General features: G+C 32.7%; 1 protein-coding gene across 41 annotated transcripts; it reads right to left on the bottom strand.

The window, feature by feature from the left end:
- Window positions 1-455: 455 nt before the first annotated feature.
- Window positions 456-24,246, bottom strand: LOC141460421 (uncharacterized). Of its 41 annotated transcripts, XR_012462038.1 has the most exons (12): window positions 18,341-21,070; window positions 16,193-16,497; window positions 15,890-16,069; window positions 15,313-15,539; window positions 13,668-13,903; window positions 11,932-12,150; window positions 11,182-11,290; window positions 9,518-9,683; window positions 3,282-3,377; window positions 2,748-2,931; window positions 1,395-1,567; window positions 456-986 (listed from the first exon to the last, which is right to left on the bottom strand). XR_012462038.1 is itself a non-coding variant. In XM_074140410.1 (5 exons), exons 3-5 carry the CDS (start codon window positions 15,914-15,916, stop codon window positions 3,347-3,349), a joined length of 285 nt encoding a protein of 94 aa, XP_073996511.1. In that variant the 5' UTR covers window positions 15,917-16,069; window positions 16,193-16,497; window positions 18,341-21,070; the 3' UTR covers window positions 3,289-3,346. The 41 variants fall into 41 exon arrangements, 1 of the variants encoding a protein (XP_073996511.1); XR_012462032.1 differs by lacking the exons at window positions 456-986; window positions 1,395-1,567; window positions 2,748-2,931; window positions 13,668-13,903 and adding an exon at window positions 21,077-24,246 and having other exon boundaries at window positions 3,289-3,377; window positions 11,932-12,348; window positions 18,341-18,847; window positions 18,928-19,017; XR_012462030.1 differs by lacking the exons at window positions 456-986; window positions 1,395-1,567; window positions 2,748-2,931; window positions 13,668-13,903 and adding an exon at window positions 21,077-24,246 and having other exon boundaries at window positions 3,289-3,377; window positions 11,932-12,348; window positions 18,341-18,854; window positions 18,928-19,017.
- Window positions 24,247-24,750: the final 504 nt, after the last annotated feature.

Genomic DNA, 24,750 nt, shown 5'->3' on the forward strand with positions numbered 1-24,750 from the left:
CAGCACGAGCGATCTAGTGACAGCTGGTGGAACTAATATTAGTGGTGGGGAGCCCGTTGTCATGGTGATATGACGCCATCTACAGGGTATATAAGAAAGTTCGCAGCGCGGGCGGGCCGGGTGGGGCGAATAGTTTGCCTTCCGACCGTCGAAGTGAACGCATCTCCCTAACCATTAACCATGACATATTATCAAAGATTGTTTAGTGGAGAGAGGTGTTATGATATGACTAGATTAGATATTTTTGGAGCGACGAGCGACATAGCCCCCTCCTCACGAGTACGACTCTGCAGTCGTACTGAGGAGACATCTTGTTTGACAGTTGTATATAAACAGTTTAAATGCTACCTGGTGGCAAACATGTGAACTAAATTTTGTTTACATCCAGTAAGTGCTGCTACCTGGTGGCAAATATGTGAACTAAATCTCCTTTTTTCTGTTTTACGTCTTTCTGATCCAATTTTTTCAACTTTTTCTGCTTTTTAGCGCTCTCTGAGGCCATTTTTTCGTACTACTATTACTTGATTTTATTTTTTTGTTTAATGTAAACGGAATTTTTAGTTTTACATTACTTTAATTTGCCTCTTATCATTTTTAATCTTTTTTAACTTTGTTTTTTTAGTTGTAACTTTGCAAATATAATAAAAATAACAAGACTATGGGAAAAGAGAAAATACATAATGGCTTTTTTTAATAATTTATAGATAATTCTTTATTTTGCTACCAATTATACACTTTTTTTCTTTCCTTATACAAAAACATTTTAAATTCAATTACATCTTTTAGGAAATGATTCTTAAAATTACCTACATAACAAAATTAAAATTTACATTACATTTTCAAACTTCAAATATTTTTTTTTACAAATAATCGACTAAATAATACAGAATTGCAGTTGGATAGGTGTTTTCCAACGTCTTTTTCATTTTGGCTTAATTCGATGACCCTGTTTGGCAGGAAGCACTCCAGTTTCGCCTGTTTCAACTCTGAAAAATAACATTATACAATGAGATAGACTGTTCGACTACTGAATCTTCCTACAAATCAAACTCAACTTCCTTGAAAATCAATGTTAATTTTCTATACGTTTAAATAAAAATAGATCAATCTTTTAGAAAGAAAACGCAAGAAAGTAAAACTGAGTGTTAGTAATTATATGAATTTAATTCATTTTCAAAATAGCAGTTTACTGCACTCTTTTAAGTGAAATAAACATTTTTTAAATAAATACTCGTCATTTTTTCTTCTTGTACCTTTCAATTTTCCAATCAAATTAAAACTTTCTTTAACACAGAATCTTTACTGTACTCATTCCGATTCTACAGGAATATATGAACAAAAAGGTTTAATCACGTAAAAATGCTCAAGTTTTAATAAATAATGGATAAGATTACCTGGAAGATAACACCACAGATGGGTAGATTTCCTTATTTGGATATTGCAGGAATAGACATGGATGGGAATCACCTCTTATTTACGCAAGTGCTGCAGCATTAAAAGAAATTCCCTCAAAAGTAATCATTTTAGATTATGTCTCAGCTTTACTGGGCTGTGAGTCGGCCAAGGGCTGAAAGTATTAAAACCTTAGTAAATGATTTGAATTTTATTCACACTTATTGTAGTACGGTAGCATTTTACATACAAAATCTTAGTTAATTCTGTTTATAACAAATTAAATCATTTTGCAACTAACTAGGAAAATCTAATTTAAACCATCTATTGCACAAAATAACTTTTTATTCAGATTCAAAGGAAAATATTTAATTTATCGGAATAAAGGTTTAATTGATGTTAAAATGCTTATCAATAATGGATAAGATAACATAAAGATCAGCTCCATAAGGTAACATGGTAAGTATGGAGATTTCATCATTGAGTTATTTGAATGTAGAAATAGTTGCGAATTATCTCAAATTATTTGCAATAAATAATAGTTAAGACTACCTGAAGTAGAATTCTACAAATTAACAGGGTACCTTCGAAGATTTCCTGATTTGTTTCATGAACGAAATGTAGAAATTAGATGTGAATTACCTCAACTTATGTAGGAGTGATGCTGGATGTAAAGAAGGGCCATGATCAAGAATAGCCAGCGAAGGGAAGAAAGGGTCCTTGGGCAAAGAAACTGGATGGAGAGAAATACATATTACATTTTAAAACACAACTTTTTTGTTAATGCAATTTTGATATTGAAACATTAGTTGAAGTTGAGGCATAGCCTCTAAAACAGTCCACTATATGGGACCCAAGACTTCAATATAAACAATTAACATTGCAACCGAATAACCAATTTGGAAGATATATTTATCAGATAGAAGTTGAAATGTTGTAAAGGAGATTTAATCTGAGTAAGCTTCATAATCAAACTCATAATTAATATTACGTTACAGGTAGGTATTACATAATGTAGGGCCAGGACAAATATAATTTAGCACACTTACCTTGAGCATATATAAGACAAACCGAACATATTATCTCTTTTATATAATTTTAATGGCATATCTGATAATTTATCAAACACCTATGGGGAGAAAATTGTTTTAAAGATCTTAATTTTTTTGAGAAATAATAATTAAACTTAAAGACGGCAGAGGAAGGGGAGCAAAGTGAAGAGTAAAAAGTAGGAGCTAAAGGGATTTATCATTTATACTTTATATTGCGTAGAAATATTGAGTACAGAAAATCAGTGAACTTGTGGAGGTGTTCCTGCCATGCACATGCAATTATATGTAAGGTTAAGAACTTACATGTTTTTCAACTAACTTTGCACTTAAAGTTTCCTTATTTTTGTAGAATATTAGTTTCATTCTTCTCTCTCAGGTGGTGTGTTTGTTAAGAATAACTGCGCACTTATTAACCGACGTTGGTTACTACCTACTCTACTGTGACTCCAGTTTACCTCTCTAACCTAGAGAATAGTTGCTATCCGACCTAAAGAGACATATATATAAAAAAAGTAAAGAAACACACTTATTATCTATAACTACTGATGAAATATTATTCATAAAATTAAATAAATGTGACTGTAATTAAACTAAAACAATTATATGCAAATGTAATATATGAAGTCTATGTAAAAACAAAATAGGTAAGCAAATAAATATTTTTCTTTTAAATTATAAGTTTTTATTTATTCTCCTACTAAATAATACTTTTTATTTTCACTTTAAGTAAAAAAATCATTTAATAAATAAAATTGTGATACAAACATGCAACATATCTATACCTAAATAGTACATTTTTTAAGTAATTGATTCATAAGAAAAGTTGATTGTACTTACTCATTTGATCGATGTTTTCTCAACGTCTTTTACATTTCCACTTCAGTTGATGAACGGTTTTACAGTTATTGGCTCACAGTATTGGCTCTTTCCAATCTGAAAATCATTATTCAATGAAATAAACAGTTTATAGATTTAATCTTAAAGTAAAAGCATTCAATTCAATGATACTACAACTTAAAATGCAACCATTTGTTCAAGATAAATTTGTATCTTTCAAAAATTTAAAAAATAAATAAAATATGAATGCTGAAATTTTAGTTTAAATCTTTTAAACGGATCAATTTTTTAGAACGTATTCGTTCATTAAACATTAAATTATTTTATCATAAATTACGTTGCAACTAAACTTGTTTTAGTCAAGCTGCCATAAATTGAAATAATTAGTTTATTAGGTTTGTCAACCAAAATAAACAATTTTTCAAGTTCAATTTTGTTCAAAATTAATTCATTAAAGATAAGAAACACATTTAATATCTATAACTATTGATGAAATATTATTCATATAATTAAATAAATGTGACTGTAAGTAAACTTAAACAATGATGTGCACATAACAATAATTTTGCAAAGAAAGGATTTCGCTAGATAGAGGATAAAAGATTTTGAGGTCATTATGAATGGTAAGATCAATGCAAACCGAAGAGCATTTAGTATTTTTCTAAAGATTTTTGAGTGGGGAGACTGAATTCGTTGGCAATTGGAAAGGTAGTAAGTACCCCATGATTTCTAAGTACAGATTGCTCCGTACCAGCTGCTACAGCAGTCTTTTATTTATTACAGAAAGTTTTTAGTTTTTATCAATATTTTGAGGAAAATGTTTCAATAAATGCTCTAGATCATAATGAAATAATGAAAGTACATTGTTTATAGGAAATCGTAAATGCTGATCAAGAGAAAATACGAAAAATCAGATTCAGTAAATTTGTAGTAAGATTGACAGATTTTCGCCAAAAGGAGCCATTAAACTAAATATCAAAATTTGAATTTTCCATTACTGATTTTCATCACACACGAAACTTGACGATTGCTAAAAACATTTATCGAAAACAAATATATCCGTTGAAGGCACCTTGTAATTATTACAGGCAAGAAGAAGTAATTGAATTGTAACGAGTGCTTGGTGGATATTAAAGTAAAAATGAAAAAGTGTCAAAGATAAGCAAAATACCTTATGAAGTCGATACAAAAGGAAAGGTCTTGTTCACTCAACACTTGCCCCAGCAAGTACTTCTCATTCTACACCTGCTTGTAGGCACTACTACCTCTTCACTCTTGTTATGAAATAGTCAAAAACCATTACCAGCGAAATACAGAGCTAGTAACTTCTTATCATTCCTATCTACGAAGCCAATTAATTTTTCATCTGAATTGCCGAAATCACCATCATGTATAAATACTAAAGTTTCGATATATTTTTAAGCCCTAAAATTTATGACCTATGAATTATTTATAAATTTATGAATTTATATACCCGTTGTCATCTTGTTATTTTTTCTTACAGTGGCTATACAACACGAAGTACAACAATAACAAAAACATGAAACTATTCTCCCAAAATATAAACAATTACTTATATCATTAAATAAAGTTCCTTTTTATATCTGTTGATTTAATGACTCCTCAGTAATACTGTTAATATAAGTAGTCAAATTCATATACTGGTTCTACAAGCGAATTAAGCTTACCGTACTCATCTTCCTCGTCTTAGAATCTTGACTTGTGGTTTTCGTTACTTCACTTCCATATAGAACTAACACTTCTCGAACCTTACTTTTTATAGGTCTTCGTAAAGGCATAAGAATTTATTAGTCTTATGAAAATGAGGTTACGTCCGCAGTGCGTAATAATATTTGTAATTCTGACCGTACTAGGACGTATTTTTATTTTACCCCTTATCGTTTTTGGTCTTTCAACCATCTCAGAGGTAGAAAAACCACATCTGAATAAGGAATTCGAATTCACTGCTCACCCTGGGCCGCACAACACTTACTAACTGAGCAGACTAAGGGAGGTTACGTGGTGTTATCCAAAATATTAACGAATTGTCAAACATCTGTAAAAATTATGAATTAAAATAATTGAAATCTAGTACATGTACATGTTAAAAATTTTATAAGAGGGAGGCGCGAGAATTTAAGTTCAAAACTCGGACATTGTTGCATTTCCACTTCGAAATAATTATTGTTAAGTAAAATATGAATGAATATGCGATTCTAATATTTTAAAAATAAGTAAAATAGTAATATCTTTAAAGGAAAACTTTTAATCATCTTAAAACATGAAATATGCTGGTATATTCAAGCTTTGTGAATGGCTTTCTGTCTGCACATTACTAAAACTTACATTTCTATCCGTAGCAGAAACACTTCAGTTTTTATATATCAGAAATTTATGAAATTGGTTCTTATAGGACATACGAGTGGCTCCGATTGGATTTCTCTCAAGGAGCTTTCTTAGTCTTATACTACATTTTATTTATTCGGTTGATCTAGAAAGTTTTGTGATAAGTAATCTGCAATAAGTCTTCGATGTTCTCCCTCATACTTTTAATAACTAAGACAGAGGAGTATTGTTCATTCACCGTTGCATCTAAACATTCTAAATTACCATTGCAAAATTAATAGAAAATTAAGACAATCTCCTCTAGTTTTGTGCAAAGATTGAGATTTTGGCTTCGGTGAATAAATAACTAAGCCACAGGTAGATTGTTCACACAGGCTATCCCACATTTGAAGTTACGATTGCAAAAAGAATGGAAAAATAAAAAATTCTTGAATAATTTAAATGCAAATATTAAGATTTGATATAGTTTAGTTTGACTGGAAAGTTTGAGATTTCTGCTTAAGTCTATGAATAAATAGCCAAATGTGGAAAATACACACAGGGTTGCCTGCCTTTAATTAGAAGTTACGTTCCAGAATGAATGGAAAAATTACATTGACTTTATTATTAACTATCAAATACGAAATCCCTGCATTTCAGTGAAATTAGTATACCATTTCCACTTTTTCCAATGGTTATTTCCTCATACTTGAAAAAAAAAACCACACCTACATCAACACTCTTACATCGGCCTTAATATTAACTATCAAATACAAAACAAGAGTGTCCGAGTGAAATAAGAGGACGATTTCCACATATTCCGATGGTATTGTATATATAAAAAAAAAATTATAATAATAAAATAATTGATTATGTATTCATAAAAATTAAATAAATGATTGCAATAAAAGTAAAGCATTGATATGAAAGTTTAAATCATTTTTTAAAGAACCTAATCCTTTCTTTCTAAGAAAATAAAATATATTTTCAAAAAACATACTTATTATTTATCAAACAGATTACTCTGATTGAACAACACATCAACAAACATGCCACTAATATTCTAATTTTTTTTTTTTTTTTATACACAATAGAAATAGTTGCGATTGGAAAATATAATTAAATTAAAATCTTCTTTTAAAAAACTGAAACCTTTTCTCAGCTAAAAAAGACAAAAATGTATATGAAAAAAGTTTTAGTTTATGTAGTATTATTCAGAAGGTAGTATATAATGGATAAGAATACTTGAAGAACTGTTCCACAGTTAGAGAATCTAGTTTAGTTTATTATCAAAATAGAATGGATGGGAATTACCTAATAAATAAGGTCGTACTTGCTGGAAGTATAGAAGGATCCATCAAAATAATGAAATGGGTTATAATAGTGGATTTAATCATATTAACAAAGTAATGAACAGTCTAAATATGGAAACTGTACAATATACTAATTATATTGGTTATTTTTTTTTTTTTTTTTAATGATTTAAGGCGCATCAACATGCTAGGTTATTAGCGCCCGGAGCTTTTTCCAGTGCACTGCCGGCCTCCGGACAGTGTTCTCTCGTTACAGACAACACTGTCCATCACCGGACAGTGAGCTGTAAGAAGCTCCTAGGAAGAGAAAATCTAAGGGTCAGCTGCTGGATTCGAACCCGGGACCTCCGCGTGGGAGTCCAGTATGCTAACCTCATAGCTAATCCCTTCCCTTATATATTGGTTATTATTTTTATTTATTTTGAATATAGGTATATGAGTTCATTTACCCACTCTGTAACGGCTGCACAACCAACACAGTGACTTTATATGTACATTCATTATACCAAGAAGTAATTTTTGCCAAATTTATGTAATTATATTAGCGGAACACAAAACTCCTCAACTCCCTATTTCAGATACTTGACTTAATTGTTGCAAAAAGTTCATGTTTGTGTATCAGTATTTGATGGTTGATATTAAGGCCAATGCTAGATTGGTACATGTTAGGTAGATATATCTTGAAAGACCAGAAGAAAAAAAAATTAGAGAACGTGCACCTTAAAATTTCACTCGAATACTGTTGTTTCAGTATTTGATAGTTAATATTAAGGGAAAGCTAGATTGTAAATATAAGGTCGGTCTATTAAAAAAAAAATAGAAGTAAAAACCATTGGAAAAAGTAGAACTTTTCACCCAACTGTACAGGAATGATGCTTCTTCTGTGTTTTTATTAGTTAATATTAAGGCTAATGCCAGAATGTGCATACTGTGCCGATCTATTTTGAAAAACAAGAAGTAAAAACAGTTGGAAAAGGTGGAATATTTCTCCTAATTTCACTAGAATACTTATGTTTCCGTATTTAACTGTTAATTTTAAGACCAAGAGTAGATTGTGCAAGCTAGGTCGATTTATTTTGAAAAACCTGAAGTAAAAACTATTAGAGAAAGGTGAAAATTACTCATAATTTCACTAGAATACACGTTTCCTTATATGACAGTTAATATTAAGAGCAAGGCTAGTTTAAAAGTGGATATTTTCTCTTAATTTCACTGGAACGCTTCTGTTTCCGTATTTGATAGTAATTATTAAGTTAAAAGCTAGATTCTGCATATTGTGCCGATCTATTTTGAAAAATAAGAAGTAAAAACAGTTAGAAAAGGTGGAATACTTCTCCTAATTTCACTAGAATATTTATGTTTTCGTTTTTAACTGTCAATTTTAAGAAACAAGAAAGAAAAACCATTGCAAAAAGTGGATCAGCCGTCATCCCGGGAACAATTTCTCCTATATCCAATGGTATTTACTTCTTGTGTTTCGAAATTGATCGACCCAACATATCCAATCTAGGATTGCCTTTACTATTACCTATCAAATGCTGAAACAGCAGCATTACGGTGAAATTAAGAGACGATCTCCACTTTTTCCAATGGTTTTTACTTCTTGATTTTCAAAACAGACCAACCCAACATATACAATCTAGGATTGCCTTTACTATTAACTAACAAATGCAGAAACAGCATCAGTACAGTGAAATTAAGAGACGATCTCAACTTTTTCCAATGGTTTTTACTTCTTGATTTTCAAAACAGATCAACCCAACATATACAATCTAGGATTGCCTTTACTATTAACTAACAAATGCAGAAACAGCATCAGTACAGTGAAATTAAGAGACGATCTCCACTTTTTCCAATGGTTTTTACTTCTTGATTTTCAAAACAGACCAACCCAACATATACAATCTAGGATTGCCTTTACTATTAACTAACAAATGCAGAAACAGCATCAGTACAGTGAAATTAAGAGACGATCTCCACTTTTTCCAATGGTTTTTTAACTTTTTTTTAAAGGATTTCTTTTTTTATTCCTCTCACTCTCGCAGCTATTTCTATCCTTTTTTCAGCTTTTCCTTTTTATTCTTTTTTAATTAAACGCTTTTTAACAATAAATCTATACCAATGTTACTAATCCGTCAAGGCCGTGGGGCTATAAGGATAATTGTAGGCCTATTAAGGGCCACTGCAGGCTCAGAAAACACATGCATTGCATGGGCCTGGCAGAAGATAGCCTTTGTAGGTTCTGTCAGGAAGAGGAGGAAACGGCACTGCACGTGTTGTGCAGTGTGAGGGGCTTGTATGGCTAAGGATGTTACTTCTCGGGGAGGAAAAATCAAGGCCTGAGAGCTTTACCCAGGAGCCAACATCTTTAACAGTATATTTTTATTTTTGGGAACTATTTCTTTCACCCTGTTGTCTGTTCGCTATCGAAGTTTTTTGAACTTTTTCATTTTTTTTTTTTTTTTTTTTTTTTAGATGAAAAAGAGAATAAATAAGATTCTTTTTTAAAATGTATAATTTTTTTTTACACAGCAAACAAATTAAACATTTTATTAGAAACAAAAACATGTAATTTGAAGTAAAACATTCTAAAATTACATTATGAAATTAAAGTGCATATTACGTATAGTAACCACATAACACTTGTTTTATTAATTGATTCTTCACAAAAACTTCCTAGGATAGATGATTTACGCCTATTTCACTTGTGCTTCTATTGATGCACAGTTTTGCAGGCAGTACTCCAGTATCTCAGGTATTTAATCTGAAAATCAACATTATGTACATCAACAATATTTCTGTACTTAAAATAATTAGTTTTTACGGAGTTTAGCTTGAATTAAGAACCTAGGGGGGGGGGGAATGATTATGCATTCATAAAAATTAAATAAATGTGACTGCAATAAAACTAAAGCATTGATATGAAAGTTTAAATCATTTTTTAAAGAACCTATTCCTTTCTTTCAAAGAAAATGAAATATATTTTCAAAAAACATACTTATTATTGATCAAAAATATCACTCTATTTGAACAATACATCAACAAACACGCTAAAGTTGGTTTATTTTTGTTTTTATTTATTATTAGTACAATTTACTTATTTTACACATTATTTGGCAGATTTATTGGCCCGGGAAGGCTCTGCGGGACACTTCGTTGGTCCGGAGCCCTGCTTTCGAAATGTGTTAAGTCTACGGCCATTAATGTATGGGTGCAGAGTAGGGCTCAGGAGTGGTGGCTTGCCACCACTGGGCTGAGACAGGCGAAGGAGTTTATCAGAGGCTATTCGCCAAGGCTGACCGCAAAACTAATCCGTCAAGGCCGTGGGGCTATAAGGATAATTGTAGGCCTATTAACGGGCCACTGCAGGCTCAGAAAACACATGCATTGCATGGGCCTGGCAGAAGATAGCCTTTGTAGGTTCTGTCAGGAAGAGGAGGAAACGGCACTGCACGTGTTGTGCAGTGTGAGGGGCTTGTATGGCTAAGGATGTTACTTCTCGGGGAGGAAAAATCAAGGCCTGAGAGCTTTACCCAGGAGCCACTCTCCAGAATTAAGAGTCTGATTAAAAGGACGGGTCTGGAGGGTGAGCTCTAAAGCCGGGGAGCCACAATAGATCCTTAGGGGTCGCGGTGGCGCAGGCCTTGAGGCCACCCTAATTTAATCTAATCTAATCTACTTATTTTACCTTTTGGTTTTATTTTTATTTTTTTGAATATAAGTATATGAGTTCATTTACCCACTCTGTAACGGTTGTAGAACCAACACTGTGGCTTTATGTACATTCATTATACCAAGAATTTTTGTCAAATTTATGTAATTATAAATAAAGATTTAATATTATAATAGCGGAAGACAAAACCCTCCATCTGCCTATTTCAGATACTTGATTTAATTGTTGCAAAATTTCAGTTTTGAAGAAGTAAAAGGACCAATCAAATTATATAATAAAATATTTTGAATGTGCAATCTGTACAACACTAATGTTTATGACTTAATTCACTTCAGTAAACCAATTAGATCACTAAAAAGCCCTAAGATGATAGAGAAGCATTAAAATTGTAGGTACATGCACTTTTTTTTTTTTTTTTTTTTAAAAAAAAACGTAAATCGAAGTTCATGTACCTTCTGGATTTAGGCAAATCATTGCATTTACTAGGTATCTAATCTATTACTGGATACTTTATTATTTATCTATAGATAATACGACGTAATATCTTAACTGAGAAACAACATGCTGCAAGCTGAAAACATGTACTCACTGTTGCTGTAGGATGTGTTACACTGGATAAAATGTCATCAATGTCATCAACCCAGCCATTTGTTTGAATTGATCTAGTTCAGAATTACCATTAAAATGTCGAATGAACGCTGAGAACAAAATTAAATAAACTATTATTTATACAATTGTTTTCATTGTAATTCACAAATATTTAGAAATCAATTTTCATTAAGTTAGAATTCAAAACTACTGGTGCGAACCTTGCAAAATCCAAGGTCCGTAATTCTGGGACGTTATTAAACTTTACATTATTAATTTAAACTTCATGGAGATTAATCTTTCCTTTAGATGAGAGAAATGTGAATATTTACGTGGAAGTTCATAATTCCCAAATACATAATCGCAATTAGCAAGTCCCTAGCTCGAAAGCTCGGCAAAATAAATTTTACTAGACTGAAATGGCATTTATTTTTTCATCCTATTGAAACTATGAATCAGTCACCAAAAAGAATGAACAACAATTAGGATTTCAATTTCTGATTTATTCTTTTTAAAGATTTAAATATAGCAAATACCAAAATAATATATTTATAAATTCCACTCTCTTCACAAGCTATGTTCTCGAATAATAGAACCAACCAATCTTATGAAACGATTTAATAATTATGGGACAATAATATTGGCATAACAAGCGGGGAAAATTCTTAATATCTCCAAAAGATGTTCTAATATTTCACTATTTACAAGTAACGTAAATAAAATTTCCATAAATAAATCAATAAAAACTAACGATTTTTATAAGAAGTTGAAGATGTGGAGTAAAAAATTGTCAACAAATCTAACGTTGTTCCTCAGCCATGCTTATCCATTGTATCCATCAATCAACAATAAGACTTCAATCTTCTGCAATTACTTTATGCTCAAATGACTTTGAAGGTGATAATAGATTGGCTTAAAGGTGACTTCCTACTTAAATGCACTGCTGTCAACTTTTACTTCGAGATCCTTTCTAGAACAAACCGTCTCAACCTTTCCTTTAGATTATTCAATATAGCGTTTTACATTTATTTATTATTTAAATGGGTCCAATATTCAACGAAAACCAGCTGTAATTAAAGTAAGCAAAGAATTCCCAAACTGTATTTTGTTTTTTTCAGCTCTTGAAGCATTGCTCTTATTGAAGACTAGAATAACTGCAAACGAATTACTGAAACAAAACAGCATTTACAACGAAATAATAAAGATGCTCCAGATTACCATGCAATATCCAGAAATAAATTTAGTTTAGTGGATGCACTAATAAATATACACCAACGAATTCTGGTGGGAGCATTCACAAATTTCTCTCGTCACAACTTACGTATTTATTTAATTTTCTTTAAATGTATTATTTTTACTAAAGTGTAATATGAAGTAATTCTTCAATACTATTATACAAGTTAAGTAGTATAAAATGATATGAAACCATAAAATCGGGAAAACCGGATTTTGCTAGACAATAGATAAAATGTATATAGAGGTCATTATGAATGGTAAGATCAATGCGAACCGAAGAGCATTTACTATTATCCTAAAGATTTTTGATTAGGGAGACTGGATTCACTGACGATTAGAAAATTAGTACCGCACATCTGTCATAAGTACAGATTGCTTCACAAGCAGCAGCTATAGCAGTCTCTTATTGATTACTGAGCTTTTAGCGCCTGCCGAAAAGGCTTAAACGAAGTTAAATGCAGAGTTTGGGTTCTTTCTTTTCGATCTAATGTGAGAGATCGAAGTGAATCTTTAGTCGAAAAACGGTTATGTAAAGGAGTGGGAGAATTTCGCCGACCTATTTTTATGTTTTTGCACTTCCCCGCGTTTATTTCATATTCTTCTCAAGCGATTTCCGCACAACAATGAGATGAGTCTGAAATGAACAGTGGGCGGCAACATTATCAAGATTTGAAAAAAAAAAAAATGGCGGTTACGTTTTCGCAAAGGTACACAGTCCTATATTGGGCCATTGCGGAATAATAATAAATAGAAGGGGACTGAAAACTGAACCTTGAGGAACGCCAGCTCGTACGGGGAATATATAGGATTTGGCAAATCCATGATTGATAAAGTTGTCCTTGATACTTACTTCGCTAACTCTGATCTCTTACTCTTTCCACACTCGGACACCTTTGTAATATCTAGGGCAATCACAAAGGTTCAGCTAAAGAAGCGCACAGGAGACGGAAAACCATTTTAATACAAGCTCTAGATCGTAATGATTTAATGAAAGTACGTCATTAAATAAACAAATTTGAACTTTCTAGAATTTTCATTATTGATTTTCATCGCATACCACACTTGCCGATTCGTAAAAACATTTATCGAAAACAAATATGTCCCTTGAAAACTGAATAACTAAATTAACTTGATCATTACAATTCATCATTAATATCGGTAAGAAAAATTAAAATTGAATTGTAACGAGTGCTTGGTGGATATTAAAGTAAGTATGAGAAAAGCGACAAGTGACAGAGATAAGCAAAATACCTTATAATGCCGATGAATTCTTGAAGGTGTTGTTCACATAACACTTGCTCCATTAAGTACTTCTCATTCAACTCATGCTTGTAGGCACTACTACCCTCTTCATTTTTGTTAAGAAGTAGTCAAAAACCATTACCAGCGAAATATAGAGCTACTAACTTCATATGAGACCAATCTACGAACCCATCCGATCCAAAAATACCAATGTTTAGATATATTTAACAACTTTTTTTCAAATTCTAAAATATAACATGTACATACATATTGTCACCTTGTTGATTTTCTTATATTAGCAATATTATAAACAACAATAACAAAAATATAAAGAAATGATGATTGTAATTATAATTAATGTAATAAGTACATAGGTTACTTAATGTTATTAGATAAGGTTCAATCTTATTAAATCTATTTCTTTTGATGTAATGACCCAACAGTTATACTGGTAATGTAAAATAAAGAAGTCAATTTCATCGCCTAACTCGTTGTAGATGCTAGTTAAGCTTATCGAAATTATCTTCCACGTCTTGCAGCTTTCTTTAGTTCACTTGAATACAGAACTAACTCTTCTCGTACTTCTCTTCGTTAATACGTTCTCTGTACACTTTTAAGTTGGTTGTCACTTTTCAGAAGCTAAGTCCAAATTGATGCAGTATAAATTTGATTTTAGTAAACAAAATTTCACAGAAATTTGTTAAAACTTAATCCAGAGTGTACGTTTATGGTAAGACTTCATAATTATTATATTGAATGTTCCTCTTATTTTATTCTGTGCCCTACTACGTCAGTATTATTTCTTAAAATTGTTTTTTATAGGTCTTCGTATAGGATTAAGTTTTCGGACGTTCATCTATCTCAGAGATATGATTATCAGATTAATGTAGAGACTTCGACTTCTCGAATGTTCTTGTGCGGCACTAACTGAGCAGACTGAGTAAGGGAGGTTACATGTTGTTACCCAAAATATTATTGAATTGTCAAACATATGTAAAAATTATGAAATAAAATTATTGAAATCTAGAATTTGTTTAAAACTTCTGTTCAAATTTTTGTTTTTAATTCTGTGCATGTTTTTAGAACTGAATAGTTGGGAACGTATTTTATACGGGGGAGGCGCGAGAATTTAAGTTTAAAACACGGACTCTGTTGCATTGTCACTGCAAAATAATTATTGATAAGTAAAATATGAATGAATATGCGATTCTAATCATTTTTAAAATGCGTAAATTAGTAAAATCTTTAAAAGAAAAGTTTTAATCAGCCTGGCAGAAACACTTCAAGTGTTATAAGACAGAAACTAAACGATTTAAATGCACAACAGTACATTGGCCAAGTAATAGTTCTAAGTGAAACTATCTGTCAAGCAAAACTACTTCAGATTTAACAACTTTTACCTAGCTAATGACGGATTGGTACACATGATTGGTGTGATTCAAATTGCCTAACGTTATAAGCATCTAAATCAGTCTCTGTCCATCTTCCTAAAGGAGAAAATTGAGTCTTCTGAGATGGAATTGGCTGGCATTAGCTAGCTTTAAATTTCCATGCAAAAATTCCGCCAAGTTAACAAGTGTCACTTTTGATAGAGTACAAGTTTGGAAAGGCTACTTGGATACGTGGAATTAAACATATAAAAATACTTCAATACCTTGAGAATGTTCTCACACAGGAAGTGGGGCGTGGAGCCCGAGATGTCTGATGTTTTACAGAGCCACCATTCGGGCGATCTTTACCTTCGCCTTTCGGGAGTCTATCCCTTGAATAGGCTTTAAGTTCTCTCACCGCTAGAAGTAATATATGTGCAGGCTTATGAGTTACCAGTCTTCTATAGGATGTACTCGTATGTATCGTCCCATCGGTATGTTTTAAAAATATCTGAAATTGCATTTTGATTATAACAAAATTCTGCAATATTGTAAAATAAAATCTGCAAGTACAGCACTAAACTTCTTTCGCCCAGATACTGGATAAAAAAAAGGAGGTACACTGTAGCAATGGGGGAGCGATGTTCAGGATGATATATAAAATATTTATTAATTAAAATAAACATTTCCGCTTCTTTTGACTTAAAGATAGTACCACAACACATCAGTGTTGGCTGTTTTCAATCTGGATATCATCATAATTCAGTTAACCAAGTTAATGTTGAATAAATATACGTTCTATTCAAGATACTACAAATAAAAGTCTTTTAATTAGATGTAAAAAATGATTGATTAGGCTACCTGATGAACAGCTCCACTAGTTAGCATGGTAGGTACATATATTTCCTTATTTGTTTATTGACCAGATTGTAGAAATAGATCCGAATCACCTCAACTGTCGAGAAATAACAGATCACTTGAACTTATAACTTCCTTATATTCAGAATTCTTTTTCTAAATTCTTTAGTTTTCATTTTATTCCTTGATTTTAGAAATTTTGAAGAAATTGTAGATAAACTTTATTACTTAATGACATTTTATTCTATATGATTTTTTTTTTTTTGAATTCTACTTTATTAACCAAAAACTTTGAAAATGTCTTACCTGTTAGAAATCTGATCTTTATTTAATCGTGGTTGATTCTTTTTAATTTTTTTTTTCACTCAACTAATGGATTGATCCGGCGTATGTCTTCAGTCACCTTAATCCCGACTTTCCTGTGCTATCTTATTGTGTCATAGAAAAAGTGTTGGATTATACTCTCAGCCTTGATTTGATTCTCTACATTTTTAAACATTTGCTGAAAGAAACAATACCTGACTTTGTCAGACATCTCCTCAAGTAATCTTTCCAGCAGTCCCATCTTTTCCCAGCGGAACTCCTTGCAAAATATCCCAGATCCTTGGTAACTACAACAGACGCTTACCAAGTTGAGATAAAAAAAATCGTAGGGGCTTATTTTACGCACATTCCTTATACAAAGAGAAAGAAAAATAAATAAATGATAAGAAGTAGTTTCAATAACGTGCTTTTTTTAATTGCTCTCTATTTTTACTGCTTCTTTTTTATAAAATTTCTTTTATTATTATCAAGATTATTCATTTTTTTTATAAAAAAATATTTGCATTGATAATTATATGTATAAATTTCGTGAATGAATAAATACAAACTCCTATACCAGCTGTGGACAAAGTACGTTACCTTGGACTGCACCTAGACAAACGGTTGACATGGAATCCCCATACTAGACTGAAAAGACAAGAAACTAACCAACGCTACAAACTTCTCGCCAGACTACTTGACAAACGTTCGAAACTTAACCTACATAACAAAAGACTCTTATATCTAATGTTACTGCGACCCATTTGGTCATACGGCATCGAAGTATGGGGATCGACTAAGCGTTCCAACTCACTACGCCTCCAGACATTACAGTCAAAAATACTTCGAAAACTTCTTAACGCTCCGTTCTATGTATCTAACCTCACTATCCATAATGACCTCAAAATTCCTTTCATTACAGATCTTGCTAACACTCGTTTCTTCAAATTTCATTCCTCTACAGCAGCTCATCCTAACCCTCTCATAGAACACCTATCTTCCTCCACATTACCAGGTAATCCTCTAAGGAGATTGAAGAGAAGATGGCCTCGTGATCTTCTCTTATCTTAAGCACGTTACTGGAGTGGCACCACTGGGTGCCTTCTCCAATCATGATTTCCCGTTATTTCTTTTCCCTTTCACCGTATTTGCTTGTTGCAACAACTGTTGCAGTGGTAAATTGCAATAAAAGATTAAAAAAAAAAAAAAAAAAAAAAATTACATTAATTTATTTATCTAATAATTGTTTATATTATACAGTCTCTTAATTTATATTAAACTAAATTGAATAGTTTTAATTTAGGAAAATTCAATAATCTCTTTTTTGTATTTGGTGTGTGAGAGACTTTTCTCTGTTTAATGTTTAGAAGTTTTACTTTTTGAGAATCAAAGGCTAAGGAAAGTCTTGTTTAAAAAAAAAGGATTGATTAAATAATAAGAATAAAATGAAAATAGGGAAAAGCTGAGAAAAGCGTACTGGATTCCCATGCGAATACTCCGCATTTGAATCCAGCTGCAGGCCCTTAGATTTACTCTCCCTAGAGATTTCTTATACGCGCTGTCCAAGTGATTGACTGTGAATTTCTATAACTAGAGAACACTGTACAGAGGCAGGCAGAACACTGGAAAAGACTCCAGAAACCAATGAACACACACGTTGACGCGCCTTAAATTAAAAAAATTAAATAATGTGTCATCAGTACCGTGCGAACATAGTACGGAAATCGGCAGAGCACTGAAAAAAACTTCTGGCGCCCATTACTTCAGATGAAGACATTATTAAATTTAAAAGAATATATTATATAGATAGATATAAAAGAAAGGTACCCTATTTCTTTCGTCATCAGATGACAATACCAAGAGACCGCCTACATTTCACACCTCTAATCCGCCAATGAAACTAGGCAATTCTTTTTCCTAAACATTTCAAGGATAAATACGACTTTGATTTTTTTTACTAATTTTTCTTCCATAGGTATTTAATAAATTATTTGATTATGCACTAAAAAGTTAACATCTTAAAAACTCCAAAAACAAAGATTATTCCTGCATGATATTTTCTCTACTGTACTCCTAATGTAATCTAAAATCAATAACGTTCATAATAATAGAGATAAATATCATACAGATAAAAATATAAAAGACAGGTACCACATTTCTCTCGCTGGATAACTCTGCTTTTATTGGTCCGGGAGTGGCTTACTTCATGACGACGTCATCAGCTGACAGTACCAAGAGATCACCTACATTTCACACCTCTAATCCGCCAATCAGACTAGCCAATTCTTTTTCCTAAATATTTCTAGGATAAATGCGACTTTGATTTTTTAAATAATTTTTCCCCCATAGGTATTTGATAAATTACCTGATTATGCACAAAAAGTTAACATCTTAAAAACTCCAAAAACAAAGATTATTCCTGCATGATATTTTCTCTACTGTACTCCTAATGTAATCTAAAATCAATAACGTTCATAATAATAGAGATAAATATCATACAGATAAAAATATAAAAGACAGGTACCACATTTCTCTCGCTGGATAACTCTGCTTTTATTGGTCCGGGAGTGGCTTACTTCATGACGACGTCATCAGCTGACAGTACCAAGAGATCACCTACATTTCACACCTCTAATCCGCCAATCAGACTAGCCAATTCTTTTTCCTAAATATTTCTAGGATAAATGCGACTTTGATTTTTTAAATAATTTTTCCCCCATAGGTATTTGATAAATTACCTGATTATGCACAAAAAGTTAACATCTTAAAAACTCCAAAAACAAAGATTATTCCAGCATGATATTTCCTCTTTCTACTTCTAATGTAATCTAAAATCAATAACGTTCATAATAATAGAGATAAATATCATACAGATAAAAATATAAAAGACAGGTACCACATTTCTCTCACTGGATAACTCTGCTTTTATTGGTCCGGGAGTGGCTTACTTCATGACGACGTCATCAGCTGACATTACCAAGAGACCACCTACATTTCACACCTCTAATCCGCCAATCAGACTAGCCAATTCTTTTTCCTAAACATTTCTAGGATAAATACGACTTTGATTTTTTTTACTAATTTTTCCCCCATAGGTATTTGATAAATTATCTGATTATGCACAAAAAGTTAACATCTTAAAAACTTCATCAGTTGACAATACCGAATCGAATGGCACCACATTCATGAAAATCGGTTCGCGCGTTGATGCGCTACGTTGTTTACAAAATAGGTAACAAGAACAACACAAGAAGAAAAAGAACATTTTTTGAAAATGCAGTTTTTGCTCATTTTTGGCAACTTTTTTCTCAGAATCTGTCTTAACTTGCAAAAAAATAGTTTTGTAAGCTAAGACTTGCCGTGTATTTTAAAGAATATATGGGAATTTTATCTTCTATAGAAAAAGAGAAAAAACTTGTCAAAGTTGGGTGTTTTTCAACGTAACGCTTTCTCGTGCAGTTTTAGACGATCACCCCTTATACAACTGTCCTACAGGACAGTTTTAATAAAATAATTTAACTTATAATTTTGTTTTTTTAAGGATCAGTATAAACTACTTAAGAGCATTAGATGTTTCATAAAACTTATTTAGAACTGATTCATTTATCATTTGAGAACTGACCACGTCTACCCATTTAGTGGGAGGATTTCCCTCCAAATTATTGGAACTTATTTTGTAGTTCCTAGAGAGTGATAACCAATCCCATGTGCATCATGCATTCTTCCTGGCCACCAGATATTCTAAAACTTGGTCTCCCCAAATTAAAAAGTTTGAAGGATTCTATAGACAATACCTCTCCAAGCTCTCTAAGAAAGACAAACAGCTAAGTAGGGTACTGTTAAGTTATGGAAGCTATTCTCTTGTGAGGACACCCCAGGGAAGTTATCTATCTATAGTCAGGTAATGCTAGGATTACAGATTTTCAAGAACATCCTGATAATGTAAATTATCTCGATGTGGAAGTTAAACCTAAAAGTCTCTGGGAGGGTAAGACTAGTGCACTTAGAATTATTTACGTATAAAAATGGATTAATCTCACAATTATTTGTTAAAAAGTATATTTAATTTATATTAAATAATGAAAAAATAATTAACTAGAATGGAATAGAAGAAATCTCTATCGAGAGATTTATAGGACAGAATTTCGACCAGATCTGCCCTTTAAAAGGGCTTTTCCCCATCTCCTTCAAATAGGGCTAGTAGGGGATAACTCTTTTACGACGTACGTATTCACCTGAAGATCCCTTAACATCTGAAGCACAAGAGTTTTGTCGTTTCAGAAGAGTTACTTTAGGAAAAAAATAAATTACTTATCTTTTCTTCCCAATCTTACAATATTTTGGGGATTCTTATAAAACTACAATGCACCATCAAGGAGGCGTTCTCCGTTCTTGACAGATTCTTCTATAGAGACGTCCTTTCTTCGGTACAGGTTGCGTGACAACAAAGATTGATCACAGAGGGGTTAAAGAAGAATATATTCTTCTTTCTTAATTTAGGCAGAAAAATTTGAAATAGTGGTTTAACTTTTTCAGAAGCTGGCTTACTAGACACGACTAAAAAAATTGCTCTGAACATTCGAACTTGTACACTAAACCGATTGATATTTCTAGTGAATTTCACCAACCGAGATCTATAATTGGCTGATGCATTTCTCTGCGTTTCCACTTCTCAAACTGTCACTAACAAGTATGTGATCTGGAAAATCTGTTTCCAAATATTGATGGAAGTATTTCTGCGAGGAAGAGATGATTTCGGTATATCCCAGCCTAACAGCCCAAACTGCAATTTACATTCGCATAGGTTATACTGTTCATTGCTTTTTTTCTTTGGTTTTGATTATTTGGAAGGTTACTGGCGATTTGTAAGCAAAATTTCTCACTTACCTTACGCAAAGCTTTCTCATATTTAATTGTTGATTTAAAAAAAATCCACTGAACTCATTGTTTTGATATATCTCCGGTGTCGGTTGAAACAAACGAACCTGACATACTAACTTGTGCACCTCATCGATATTTTTATCGATGGTTGCACTTGTAGAACGTCCTCCACGGGGATCGTTTTCAATATTGCGTTCAAATTTAGCCAACTGTAAATTGTAAATGAAGAAGCAGACTTCTTAAATAAATCTTCACAAATTATGAAATTGAACCATCCAAATTGATGAACAACCATGATATTCTAGTTTATCATTTCCGACAAACTGAGGGACATTTAATAAGTTGTGTAAGGAAAACTATTCGATAGTTCAAGTTGTGCAAGAATATTGCCCATTGCCCTGATAATTTGGTATCTTCCACTGTTGTACTTGCATTTCAATTGCTCTCCATGAAATTCTCATCCTGTATTCCACCCAATAAATTTTCCGAATCGAATCATTGAAAATTGCGGAAAATTGAGTATATATTTACGTACTTTTATTTATTTTTTTTTTAAATTTCTAGTCAATTTTTTTTTTTTAAATTCTTTTTTTTTTAATTATAATTATTTTGATAAATAGGGCACTAATTCATTTTTATTCTATTTTTCATTTTTGTTTGTAATTTAATAATAGCAATTAAAAATGATTTTTAACGATTTAGGCAATTTTCTGATTGTGGAAGAAGTTAAAGTACATTGAGGTAAACTAGGTCTTTTTTGCAAGGCGGTTCTAGACTACCAACTCCCCATCCCCAAAACAATCTATTAAGTAAAAAAAGTTGTGAAGGTATACTTTGCAAAATTTATCTGGAAGAATAAAATTATAGCATTATAGTTGGGCATAACTCCTCGGGTTATATTACAGCTCACTAAAACTTCTTCCATTCGTTACTGTTCTAGTAAAACTGGTATCAGAGAGCCTTCCCATAAATCCAATCCCTGGGGAGACCGAAAGCCTAACTTACCTCCTTACGCTTTCTGGAAAATTGCTCCAAGAGTAGCGGAGTATCCAAGGCATCTTCTGGCGTCCTCTCGAAGTAAGTAGCCCATCCTGACTAAATTAGATCAGGCAAAAAAAAAATCTTGTTTAGTGGAGAAGGATAAAACCACTTTTGAAGGTAGAGGAGGTGTTTAGAGACTTTAGCGAATAAAACACTCTGTCAGCTATCCGATCTCTGGGGTTTCCAGGCAGGATTGCAAGGATTGAAGAGATGTATTCTATCCTTGAAAAACTAACTTCCTTGTATACCTTGAACTACCTTACCCTACTTGATGATTCTCGGAGACTCCAATTTCCAAGTGTAAGAATCAACTACGCTTAGAAAAGCCGAAAGGGAAATAATAAGAACCTACAAAAGTCACGTTAAGAGCCAAAAAAACGTCAAGCACTGCTGCAGCCGGGCAGGGGTGGAGGTATATGATGTCACCTTAAAGCCAGCAGAGGGCGGGGCATAGCAATACGTCAGAAGGTTCAGTAACTATCTTGTTAAGCTTTAAATTCGATACTAAATAATAATAAAAAAAAAGATCTAGTTTACGTAATATTCGTTGTTTATTTGGAAAAAACTAGTATTCGTTCTTTATTTTCCTCGCTAATTGTTTTTAAAGCATATATTTCCCCGACCACAAACTAGAAAACAAAGAAAACTGCAATAACAAAAAAGAAAATCAAACAAACAAACAAGACTAATCAACAAATAACAATTGTTCCATAGAATGTGACGGGGTTTTCTAACGATATAAGGGGAAATGGTGTAAATTGTGTAAGGACAATAAGGAATTTCGACGTTCCCAACTACGTCGACTCTCTACGCTGACGGTTTCACTGTCCGCGCCGCCTACTGCGCCAGCTAGGGATTCTGTCCTGCAAGAAGAAGAAAAGCAAGTGTAGCGATCAAACACGAACACACAGATAAAAGTATAAAATCACATCACTTTATTGGTATTTTTTCAAGGTGTTCACCCTTTACTTTTCTATTTCCTTAGAATTTTTAATAATTCGATTATCAATGCTTTGTAGGCCACCAGGTGACGTAGCTTCACTTTCAGGATACTTGATACAAAATTGCAGTCGTATGACAAATGGCACTTTAAAATAAGGCATCTCAGATGATACAAATACATTAACTAACACTAAATCTAAACGCGTAATGCTGGCATAAATAGAGAGTGGTATCATCCTGATGGAGACACTCTAATATCTAAACTCGCCATAAAAAAAGGGTAGTATCAACCTGCTGGTGATACACTAACAGTAACTAACACTATTTCTAAACGCGTAACACTGGCAGTAGAAAAGTGTTGTGTTAGGTGCATGGTGTACTGAGGTGTGGTACCCGTGGGGTCGCTAGTTCCCAAGCGACTGCATGTATCAATCGCTCCATGCGGGCTAATTTTAGAAGTGTTTTCAGAAATAGAAGTAGCAGTCAATTATGAAAAAAAAAATCATATTTTTCCAAAATAGTATGTAAAGTGTTGGAATTAGACCTAACTGATGATTAGTTAAGAAATCTAATCCACAATGGATCAGCGAATTTAATTATGCGGGCGGGAAAATGAATTAGTAGCATCTATCTATTCACTCAGGTCCCTAGACAAATAATTTTAATATTGCAGCAGGTGATGATAACGTGTTAAACTGAGCTATAGATGTCTTCCAGTTCTGAATGTAGCTTAATCCTAACGTAGTTACTTCAACTTATATACGATTTTTGCTGAACAGATCTTACAGATCGCTGCAGATGGAACCAACTCGAATTGCTGCAGAAATTGAATAATACAACTACATTGATAAACAATAAAATCGTAAAGACTTTGTCACAATCCTAATAAAGATTTGGGTTTAGGACGACCTTAAGAAGATGACAAGACATGGTAAATGGGATACCTACCTACTGGGTAGTACAATGCGGCTTGGGGTACTATAGAGACTCTGAAATGGTGTGCGCAAACAGACTTACGCACCTGCCAGAATACTCTGAAATCTATCGGACTACTGCAACCTGAGTCTTCATTCTCAACAAATGTCCACTCAGAATACTTAAAGGAAGTGGTACTGGCTCTGTTAGCCTGCTCCAGGGAGCAGTTGTCCGGGGGGCACCTCGTGGAGGTAGAGCTCAGATTTTTGCCCCCCAAAATGCCATCCTGCCTTTAATATCGTATTCCAACTGGTTTTCATCCTCTATTAAGCAGGCGTAGTAGCAAATCTCATTAAGAATGGAAATGCATTACCTGCAATGTACAGAGGAGGAGAGAGAAAACCAGCTTTGGACCCGTTAAGGAATACGATTATACGGAGTTAGGGTAGGGTAATGGACAAATAGCAGGGATGGCAGAATGCAGGATACGCTATTTCTGTAGAACCGCGTTTGGAAGAAGAGATTTACAGGGAAATTTGGGCTCGTTTAAACAATAGACAATAAACCAAGCGATAAATAGGAAATAGTAAAAAAAAATGATTCCTGTATATGTAAACTGAAATATGTAGTATCAACCTGATGGTGACAATCTAAGATTATATATTACGCGCATCCTATATATTAACGGAAAAGGTTTTTTATCTACCTCACGGTGTAACACTAACATACCAACAATGTAATACTCTATATAAAGTAACTTAGATAACGTAACTTGAAGGAAA

This window comes from Rhodnius prolixus, unplaced genomic scaffold (assembly GCF_049639745.1).
Source record: "Rhodnius prolixus isolate KJV_2025 unplaced genomic scaffold, Rpr scaffold_6, whole genome shotgun sequence".
Taxonomy (NCBI): Eukaryota; Metazoa; Arthropoda; class Insecta; order Hemiptera; family Reduviidae; genus Rhodnius; species Rhodnius prolixus.